Raw genomic sequence first — 11,663 nt, 5'->3', positions numbered from 1 at the left:
CATCACGGACGTTCTCTTGAACTTCGTCCTTCGTCCTGTTGCTTTTTGAGAGGAGGGGATTGAGCGGTTGGGATATTGGGGTATGCAGGTGACTGATGTGATTCTCCTCTCCTCCTCCTCCTCCCGTCCCACCCTGTTCACCCATCCATCCCCGGTTGTCTTTTTATTTTTCCCGTTCTGTGATTATTTCAAGTTTTCTTTGTCTTTTTTTTTATCCGTAGGATTTCGGAGACGCCCGGCACATCCCCCTGACGGCGCCCGTGGGCAGATTCCCTTTTTTCTTCGGAACGGCCATTTTCGCCTTTGAAGGGATCGGAGTGGTGAGTCCCCGTCTCCGCAGTCAGCCTTATGATGTTCAAACCAGTTTTTTTGTTATCGTACTTTCTGAAGTCTGGCTCGTTCCCGCATTCCAGTACCGAACTAGACGTAGTCGCCGTGTATGCATTTTCTGAAGGAAGTGTGTGTGTGTGTGTGTGTGTGTGTGTGTGTGTGTGGTCGCATGAGCTCACTCGTCGTATGCGCCATATACATGCTAGCAAGGCTAATGAGCGAGCGCACTCGTTTCCCTGGGCCACTTTGAGGCACACTTGTGATTGATTGAATAACGAGGCTGATTGTTTTTTTTTTTTTCATTGCGCATTGAGTTATTGCGCCCCTTGTCCTCAAAGCAGCACTTTACATTTTTGAGACCTGCTTAGCCATGGTTTCTATACTTGACAACTCTTGAGTAACTGGGTGACCACCTGCACCAGTAGACATTTGAAATAACCCAACCATAACTTGGCCATAACTCGGCCATAAGTCAACAACTTACGGTCTGGCATGATTAAAGAGCATGTATACCACATACATGTATACCACATACATGTATACCGTCATTTTGGTTTACCGGTCAGTTTTCCAGATCTGTGGGTCAGTCCAAAACTTTTAAGGTACAGCAAAATCTATCCAGACAGAACTTATGGTTCCTTCAGACAAAAAGATTCAGCATGTCAAATAAGGCCCGAATACCAAGTTGTAGAAATGTTGGCAAACAGGGCGGGGGGTGTGACCGCATGTAGCGCCCCCCCCCCCCGTGGTCAAATCGCTACACAACAAATCTTTGGAGACCTCCTTACTTACGGTTACAATAGCCCTATTGAAAAATAAGTATACCAAGTATTTAAAATCGTAGGAATAGCGCACTGAAACGATACATGCACATGTGTGCAAGTTGCAGCTCCTATGATCACATAGATCTCCAAACCGTCTAGTTACACTGAAGGATCAAACACGGCTCAGATTTTAAAAAGAGATTCAGATCTAAGATGCTATGATACGCTTGGTGGGTACTAGGGAGGAGAGTATGTTTGTGTGTGTGTATATGCGTGTCCTCAATGAAAACAGATATGAGAGCGAGGGGGAGAGAGGGAGAGAGGGAGAGATGGCCGTGGGCAGGATGATGTATGCCTTGTTCCCTTGCATATTGACTGAGGGGCACAGGAGTTCTCATTCACCGCCCCTACACAATTAATCAGCCCTCGGATGGCCATCACTGCGCTGACCCATCTAGCCGTGACCCAAGCAAAGCCTGCACACCGGTCCTGGATCGCCGCCCCATCTCATCTCTGTCAGGGGGAGGGAGAGAGGGAGAGAGAGAGAGAGAGGGAGAGAGAGAGAGGAGAGAGAGAGAGAGAGAGAGAGAGAGAGAGAGAGAGGAGAGAGAGAGAGAGAGAGAGAGAGAGAGAGAGAGAGAGAGAGAGAGAGAGAGAGAGAGAGAGAGAGAGAGAGAGAGAGAGAGAGAGCGAGCCAGAGGGCGGGGGAGAAGATGAATATAAAAAGAGGTTAGCCAAGTTAAGATAAGTTGAGATAACTTTGTCCTTTCGAGTTGTGGCTGCGCCTTATCACTGAACCCCGCCTCCCACCACCCCATCCCCTTCTCCTCCGTACCTCCCCCCCCCCCCCCCCCCACCCCCAATCCGAACCAGTGGAATGATCCACAACCCCATGCGGCTCCTCACTCACGCTGACAGCCTCATTATCCGGCAGGCGTGTGCGTGCCATCAGCACACCAATCCCGGGCGGATAAACCACGAGAAGCATGCCGTGTAGAGGTACATATCACCCTAGCCCCCACCCACCCCCCCCCACCAGCCCACCCCACCCTGATCGGGGGGGGGGGGGGGGGGGGGTAAGCGATTCCACCGGCACAACCGCTTGTGAAGGAGGTGATTTCTCTGCCGGGGTTGGCTAGACGCTCCCCTCTCGCCGTCACAGCGGGTTCATATCTCAGGGGAGGAACCCGAGGCGATAAAGGCGTCCTCCCACCGCACCTATCCACCGCATTCAGCGCTCACAAAAGACGAGATGAGGTCACGCATGAATGAGCCATGTTTGGGAAAAACTGGGTCAATTTCCCTTGAATGGCTCCTTTTCTTATTGTGAATCCACTCCATCAGGAATATAACCATGGTGATAAAAGCTGCCCGAGCAAGAGTAGAGAATGTGAGTCAGGCGGAAGGAATGGGTGTCCTCTTGTTGGTGGTTTAGCACTGGTAACAAGGAACCTTTCGAACCACCACCGACACAAGCCGTCCAGCTAAAAGTATTCAGAACTCCTATTAGGGGCGTCTTGTTAGCGGGCTGCAGCACATGACATGCCACCATCAGACCCCAGACCCCCATCTCACCTCTCCTCTTTCTAGCGTTAATTGCCACAGCCTGGCCCGCAAGTTGTTCGTTTGGCACCAGAGGCTAGTTGTCGAAGTCCGTGGCCTCGTTGTAATGCGTTTGTCTCAACCTTTTTAATTCTCATGTTCTCCCTGTGTCCAAGGTAGAGGAATGTGTCGGTGCGCTCCGATAACGAAGAGCCTGTGCCGGCAAACCTCACCCCCTGCCTCCCCAGCTCTTTCATGATGCTTTAGTTCTGCTGTGAATCTTTCTCAAAACCTGTGTCTCCGCATTAACGTCAAAAGCTTTGTTTGCTTGAGGCAGCAGATGGAACAGACTCTTAGAACTAGTTTTGCTATCTCTAATGCTGGGGGTGGGTATGTGTGTGTGTGTGTGTGTGGGGGCGGGGGGGGGGGGGGGGCTTAGGCAAGGTGAACTACAGAGAACGAGTGTTAAAAGCAAAGAAGATGATTAGGGAAGAACTTTGGGAATGCTCATCTTTTTTTAAACAGAGCCCCGTTTCGCCCTTTTCAGAAGGTTATTTGTATATTTAATACTTGGGCTTCTTTTGTGTTGGGGCGGGGCGAGGGGGGGGGGGGGGGGGGGGGGGATCAGAGTGAAAATTTGCATGACTTTAATATTCTCCCCTCTCAGAAGTCTTTGCCTGGCAGCTTGAAAGGGAAGGCGGCCCCACTCATTTTGGACAGTCACTTTAACGGAACATCAAGAGTGGAAGCTGAGTTGGCAGAGAGCTGATCTCCTGCAGCTCTTTCTTTCTCTTCTCAACCTCAACAAAGAAATGCATTCTGATTCCTTCCATGACGCAATATATTTAGGCCTTGTGGTTTGTCCAGGTTTGAAAGGCAATAGGTCCTTAATAGTTCACTTATTCCGAGTTGTGTGTGGGTGTGTGTTTATTAATGTGGGTATCTATGCATGTGTGTGACACATGCGCATAGGTACACATAACATAGGTTTATATATTTCACATGTTATCCACTGGAATTGTACTGTTTTCAGAGGTTGAGGTAGGCTTTTAGAATTCGGTTTGGTGAGTTGCACATTTGGATTCATTAGCCTTTCTAGCCATCCCGTCACTCTGAACCCAGCTGTGCTGACCTGGGTTGAATTGGGGTGAGTTGGGTTGAGTGGTGGGTGTCGTGTGGAGGCGGGTGTGCGCTGGTGCGATTAGTTTTTTTTATCCTGGTCCCCGTTGGTTTGATCAGATTTTCAAAGCTGCACGTGCGTATCGATTCCGGCGTGTCGTCATTTTCTCCTACTTCAACACCTCGACCGCCGTGTCCGTGTTCACTCAGCCCCCCCCCTGAAACGAGAAGAGAAAGACAAACAAGGAAAAACTTAATCCAACAAACCCGCAGGTTGACTTTTTGAGCTTCAACCTGCACATTCCCGAGGATATTGAAAGTTCAGACTATTTCATAGCTATGAAATGCAAACGGCTGAACCGTTGTTGCTGTCTTGCTCTGTCTGCAGTCATTATGGTACACATCTGGGGGGAAAGCCCGCAACAGCAGTGTTAACCAGGTATATTCTTGGTGGTAGTAGTAGTAGTAGTAAACTATGTATATGCACAGGTCTGCAGAACCAGTGGAACCAAGGGGAATGGGGTGAAGGGAATGTCTGTAGTACCAGATGGGAAATCAAATGGGTTCTGACTCAAATGGGTCAGCACCTATCAACCTTTATGCGTGGAACCAGCCATAATGATTTTGCTGTCTGAATGAAGAATCACATTCTTTGCGGCGTGGGCTATTTTGGAAATCATCATAATTTGGTCATTATCACTTGAGTCTTTGCACATTTTGACCCACCTTTCAGTAGCAGGCCATTGCCAAGGAACATGCAACATCTCAGTTGATAGTTGGGTCATGACCTCGACATCCCCAGGAAACATGGAGACGTGATACAAAACTATGAGTAAAGTAGTACAACTTACATTTCTGCTGCAGCCCATTGCAGATAAACAAATAAAGGAAATAGACTTGACATTGCTATTGTCCTACTGGCAGTAGGGGGAAGCCTTCTCCAGTAAGATAGAGACACTATTTGAGGGTTTGGCTTTCCTTAAGAGAAAGCCCTGTTGCCTTGTTTATTTATTCATAACTTTATAAGTGCTCCAGAGAAAAGGATTAAGGGATGAGGTTTTGCACCACACCCGTCTAGGCTTGCACTTCTAATCTTCATATTGTCCCACATAGTGTCACTCTAAATTCACAAATCCTAGTCTATGGAATTCCAACGTTGGCAACATCTCGTTAATATTCGTCTTTCACCTTGTTTTATAACCTTTGTCTTGACTTATCAACATCCAATGCAGTGTTTTGCCTCTGTGACTAAGGAAGCAAGATTTAAAACTGGGAATTAATAGGACCTTTAATTAGGACCTTTTTTTGTTTTTCTAATCAACTTGTAATGGAGAGTTAATTCATTGGAAGCGAGTCCCAGAATAGTGCAGTATTGAGTGTAGTCTTTTATTCAATGCCTTGGATGCTTTCATAGTGTTTTACTGAGAAACGTAACATAGCCTCCATTCCGAAGGTGAATCCTGTGTTGGTCCTGTTGAGATCTCTTACAGATTAATACTTTATGATGATGGAATCCTACCCCACATATCACATGTGTGCAACTGCCATTAAACAATCGTGACAGTATTTCTCACTATTGAGAGCAGCCTGATTAACTTCCAATCTTGTTTCAAAGTGCTTGGTCTTTTCCCTCAATCTTTTGAGATGGTGTCTTTTTCTCACTAGACATTTATCTCACATATCTTACGTTCCCCATCTCCACTTTCCCCTACCCGTGTATGCATTGTTCTGGCCCTGCTCAGTTTCACGGTAGTCATACACCAAGGAAAGGAAGGAAAGGAAGGAAAGGAAAGGTTGTCTGCATGCCTGTATACATATTTCCACCGTCAAATGATCAACCACATAATGCAGTGAGTCATCAGAATCTGTCCATTCCATGAAATACGCAAGACGGCATGCCCGATGAAAAAAAAACCTTATAATGTATAGAATCGGGAAAGAAAGGAAAGGGAACTATGTTATAGGTGCCATGACATGCCACCAGGTGATTAGCGCCGTTTTGGAGATCAGCCCCTTGGGACATCACAGGTGTGTGTGTCCACACCGGGTGTGTGTGTGTCATGTCATTTTTTTTTTTTTTGTTGTGCTCAACATGGTCATACGTGTTTATTGCTAGGCGTCATACATGCCGAGGGCCATTTCATAAACGTGATGAGCATGCGTTGCGTTGTCGTCATCAGAACGCCATTGGTCGACTCGCCGACTTGCTGCACAGAGACTCTGTCTATCTTGCTGGCTCGTGTGTGTGTGTGTGTGTGTGTGTGTGTGTGTGTGTGTGTGTGTGTGTGTGTGTGTGTGTGTGTGTGTGTGTGTGTGTGTGTGTGTGTGTGTGTGTGTGTGTGTGTGTGTGTGCAAGCACCACTCGTTCACCAATCACTGTCTGGGTACGGCGGTGCCCGCTGCGTGTGCGCTTGTTAACTCTGCCACCTGTTGAGTGCCAGCCTCACACACACACACACACACACACACACACACACACACACACACACACACACACACACACACACACACACACACACACACACACACACACACACACACACAGCCGCTCCACTCACAGCCCCACACAGCTCTTATGCCGCCTTCACACACCGCACACGTCCGTTGACGGATCCCATTGACCTTGCATGGGGCGCTGTCGAAATGCATTGTGGGTCCATCCGTTCTGTTGGCTCCGTTGCCTGCGTCCAAAAAGTTGAGAAATGTTCAACTTTTCTGGGCAGCGGCGGATCCGTCGGCCAATCAGTTTTGCGTTATGCAAATACACTACTGTGACGCTACTTGGACTCTCTGTCCAATGAAATCGCATTCGTGATGCAACCCGGGAAAACACATGGATATGTCAAAACGCCGGCTGGCAGTTTTGGGGGATTTAAAAATGCTACGCAAAGTAACACTCCTTGCTACTACGGGATCCATTTGGCACGGCACCGAAATGTGCATTGAAAGTCGGTACGGTAGGTACCGGTCGCTAAAGAACCGGTGCCATAACGGTACCGGGCTTGGGTACCAAACCCTATGCAGCACAGGACAATTACTTTGAAATGAATATTGAAACTGGGAGCCTTAAATAAATAACACTAATGTGGAGATCATTTCCTTCTGCTCCAGTCAGATTCAATCTAAACCCGCCTTGCTCTTTAATATTCTAAATCAAAGCACTCAAAGCAACTCCAGTTTTTGACCCAAAAGAACATCTCGTCTCCGCAGCAATGTATGAATATAAGGAAATGTTTTTTTAATTAAAAATCGGAGATCTTTGACTCACACATTCTTTTGCTGTAATCCCATTCAAATGCATAACTCGTATCTACTCAGAAGGTTTTAAGGTTAATGATAAAAAATGATAATCAGAACTTGATTACCATCTGTCTCCAGGAGGTTAATGTCTGACAGCTCATTCCTTGAGAATTATGCCAGCAATATCAATGTGCTTCTTTGTGGAGTTTTTCATTTTATCTTGTACATCGTCATGTCACATCGCAATGACTGCTGCCATATTGGGAGCACAGGGTCACTGCTATGTTAGTTATTATGTTGGTAGCAATTGGGTTTTTTGGAAGGATTCGTCATTGTGGGAAGACGTTGTTGAGTTTGAAACTGCCACAGCGTTTTTCATGCGAGACGTCTCTCTCACCCACGACCCCAACTCGTGTAAAAAATAATATGCTTCAACTAACTTGGGTTTCTATTTTTAAAACCTATTAAAGTTTGAATCAAAAGGATTTCCTGGTGGAATTAACCCTCATCATTCAGAGATACAGAAAAAAGAGGGCTATTTATTCATATTATTATTATTATTATTATTATTTATTATATATTTTCTCTTTTATCTATAGCCCCTTTCAGTATTGTTCTGTATTCTCTTTCAGCTACTTGTCCCGGTACAATGATTCATCTTTTTTGATTATATTGTTGAAAGGGTGGTAACCATTTGTCAGGGAGGGGTGTAACTGAATCTGGGAGTATTTGTTTGGGATTTAATTCATTGTTTGGGTATATTATATTATCTGTCCCTTTTACAATGAGGAAATGTGACATTCAAAAATTGTAAAGTATGATCAATAAACACATTGACACTCAAACTCATCCCCCCCCCCCCCACACACACACACAAACAAACACACAGTCTCACACAGTCTCAAACACACGCAGGAGTTGAGGTGTCGTATTAATATGTGTCACCAGATTATCAGCTTTTGGCCAGATTGGTGCTTCAGTAAATCAAATTTATCTAAGTGTTAATAGAAAACTGCAAAGTAGAGGAACTTGTAGACAGTGACGTGGATGTGTCAGTGTTGCTAGCTGTTTTAACTTTTAACAGCTAGGTAATATCTTACTGGTCTCATATGATCATCAACATCTAGAATCTATGCCGTTTTTTTGCCATATTCCCCAAAACACAGGTTCAGATTCAACACAGATTCAGATGCCTGCATACTTCAAAGCAACACAAGGACAGTCCTCTCTGCACCACTCGCGCCGCTGAATGTCGAATCAAAAGTAAATGAGAGGAGCAGAAGCGTGGTAGAAGGTTGAACTCTGTAACGCAGCGGCAGCAGCGTAGGAGGTGAGCTGGTGGGCTGATGAAAGGATTCGGGACAGCAGATGTTGACGGTGTAGGACGTGTCTTTCAAGAGACAGCTGTTCATAATGACAGTTTTGTTTGACATAAATCAAAGTCAAATCATTGGGAAAAGACTAAACATCGTTTTTTTTCCTACTGTGAGCGATTGCAGTACCCCCGGTTTTACCCGAGATGGTACTGTCCCTACGCTCTCTGTTGCGAGTCGGGCCTGCGGCATGCTTTGGAGAGATGTGGGCACCTCTTCCACTCACAGGGATTAATGGGGTTCTTTAGCCCCTGCCGGCCGGATAGAGAGGTGTCCCTTGAGATCCATTAGAGTGAAACAGCACAGATTTACCTCAACTAAGCCTGGCTGTTGGCCAGTAACTGGGATGTACTCCCTTGCCTTTCCCCCCAATCCCAAAAATCCCCCATAGAGGAAGACGTAGGACCGTTGAAACCCCCTGAAGCTCATCTCCTCAAGAAGCTCTCCACTCCGTCAGGACGGCGTCCGGCCATGGTTATGATGCTGCTGCTGCTGCTACTGCAGGAATAGCCTGTCAAGATAAATTCCTTGTGGAAAATAGTTCATCAAAATGAGTCACATGAAATGAAAGCAGCTATTTGTCAATGTTTTATTTTTTATTTTTATGAAAATAGCTAAATAGAAAACCAGGTGGGGAAATCCATGTTGATATTCTGCTCAACATGTTTTACCTTATTCTGTACAAGTTCACCTGATCGTAACTCAAGCGTGTTATTGGGGGTTAAAATGAGTGCCTGTTTCACTAGAGCTGTTGATAGCTACCCCATGACACTCGCATTCTCGCATTGTCACGCTTTTGTGAGTACATAAATAGTATTTACCTGCAGCCCTGATTAACATAATGAACTATTTTTCAGCTTTGAATGATGGACAGCCAATTCAAGCAAACAATGACAGATGAAGAAGTCAGGCAAAAATATTGGGCGGTTTTTTTGGGTCCAATTGCGTGACACAACGTGGTCCCTTGTTGGGTTGATATATGTTCTGGAACAAATAATGGTGTAGGCCTCCAAATGCCCATTCCCCTCCAAATCTGCTGTTTTGAGACAGATTACGAAAATAAAGGCTTCAAAAACATTCTTCCTCCCCCCCCCTTTGTTGCTAACATTTACAAAAGCCCTATACAGCATGTATTCTACATCTTTCCAAATGATGGATAAGTGGCTGAAGATGACTGATTATACGATATTATTAGACTTGAGCTGACTTTGCAACTGTAGAGACGTTTTCAAGTCTGTGGGGAAGTTGGATGTTTGAGGAGATTAATACTTTTTTAATCACAATATCATAGATGGATCATCAGCTGTGAATTTCTGCTGTCTAGCTTTGCAGCACCTCATGTTGACCAGGTGCATCAAATTAACTACTAGTAATACTAGTAACTACTAGTACTTTGTGCATGTCCAGCGGGCGCGGTCAACAGTGCCTGTATGTCACCTTAAATCAACCTATGTCAATACCAGCCGCTGCTTCCTAGGCCGAGACCACATTGTTCAACATCAAAGTGTTAATTAAAACAATAAAAATAGACAAAAGAATAAACTCTAAACTAAAACCATAAACAAGAAAATAAATAAACAAAACACTATTCTACTTGATGTAGTTTAAACTACATTTAATATAGTTGAAGATACATCACTGTTAAAACCAAGTGTTCAAATGAAACTCAGCGCAAGGAAGTCTGGTAGGTTCTTTACAGACTTGTTCATGCCCTGACACTAACTGCGTTTGATGACGTCCCAGAGGTTTGGATGTGGGTGTTGGCTGATGCTAAAAGAGCATCACTATGCAGCAGTTGGTAAAGCTAGAATAAAGAGTCAGATTCTCACACAGCAAGCAGCAAATCAGCACAGTCTCCAATCAGAACACACAAGTATGTATTTTATGTTTTTGGTAACATTGTCTACTTTTTAAAATTTGTACATATATATTTTACATATTCTTGGACTACAACTAAAATAAAATAACACCTAAAGCAAAGTTGCTCCATGTTGGGGTTTTAGGTTTGAATGTGTGATTTGTATGATCGAAGAAAGCCGGTACTAAAGAAGTCAAGGAATTGGTTTGTCAGTCCTCTCTAACAGATCTTCCACCAAGGTAAAACAATACCCCTCTTCCATTACTGGAGTAGCAGTGTCCTCATCTCCTTGTCATTCTAAACTAAACTGTACCACATCTTTTTTCAAATCCATAAACAAAATAAATATATAAATAAACCTTGACGATTCAGGCGTGAGTTCTTCAGAGATGCCCCTAAACCTCCTAGGCTCCGGGGCTGTTTTAAAGTGTGACTGTGAATAGCTCCTGAGTACGCCGGACTTTACAGAGAAAGCTCTGGAACCGGGATCCAATGAGACAGTGCGGACACTTCCATCAGAGCCCCTTTCACACTCCCAATTACAGCACCCACCCCCCCCCCCGCCCTTGAGCTCCAGTTTCATGAGCTAGTGTCATGACTTTTACATGAGAGGAAAAATTAAAAGAAGGCGGTGGCCGCCGGTGGCGACGGCTTTCGCCGTATCCGCTGGTCCCCGGCACGCTGATCCCCGTCCCCCCCCCCTAGGGACGGACCTTCAATGTGGGTTAGCTGTGGGATGAATAATGGCGCTGGTCCACTCTCCGGAGAGAGATCCTGCTGCTGTACATGAGACGTACTTGGCAGACAGCCTGCTGCACCGATGCAATTATAAAATACTCGTCGTATGCTCTGTACATTGCACTTTTCTGTGAAAATTACCGATGAAATATTTAAGAAATGTCATTATTCCACGGACTCTGTCCTTGGGTAGTACTAACCTTCCTTTTTGATGACACATTTTTCCTCCACTGTGCTATCCAAGGCAATCCCGATGTGTCTTGTCTTGTAATGTTTATTCATCGACTTGTTAACGCACATGGCAACACAGTCAGTGCACGGGGCACTCACTCAACACACGCTGTGTACCTGTCCAGGTGCTACCCCTGGAGAACCAGATGAGGGACCCCAAGCGCTTCCCCATGGCCCTGAACATTGGCATGGGCATCGTGACCGTCCTCTACGTCACCTTGGGGACCCTGGGCTACCTCCACTTTGGCGACAGCATCAAAGGCAGCATCACCCTCAACCTGCCGCACGATGCCTGGTAAGCACCCCCCCCCCCCCGCCTCCCGCCGCCCCCCCCCTCCCCCCTCCCCCCCCCCCCTCCGCCGCCCACCGACAGCTTATCCAAGCTTTTTGATGAGCTCCTTCTTCACCTTCACCTCCCCATTTTAATCTTACGCGATTGATTGTACACCGTCGTGATTGATTGCAGTT

The 11,663-nt window shown here is 45.8% G+C and overlaps 1 protein-coding gene across 1 annotated transcript in view; it reads left to right on the top strand.

Moving 5' to 3' along the window:
• slc36a4 (solute carrier family 36 member 4) overlaps positions 1-11,663 on the top strand; it is a gene marked incomplete at its 3' end in the record, with an annotated part of 92,649 nt that overhangs the window by 15,010 nt on the left and 65,976 nt on the right. The window contains exons 8-9 of the mRNA XM_084466440.1: positions 222-320; positions 11,321-11,490. Of these exons, the coding sequence (XP_084322566.1) occupies positions 222-320; positions 11,321-11,490 (269 nt within the window). The remainder of the gene's footprint in view (positions 1-221; positions 321-11,320; positions 11,491-11,663) is intronic.

Source organism: Micromesistius poutassou (assembly GCF_964030765.1).
Source record: "Micromesistius poutassou genome assembly, chromosome: 4".
Lineage (NCBI taxonomy): Eukaryota > Metazoa > Chordata > Actinopteri > Gadiformes > Gadidae > Micromesistius > Micromesistius poutassou.
The sequence above is the reverse complement of the archived record's forward strand: the minus strand, read 5'-3'. Positions and strand labels throughout refer to the sequence as shown.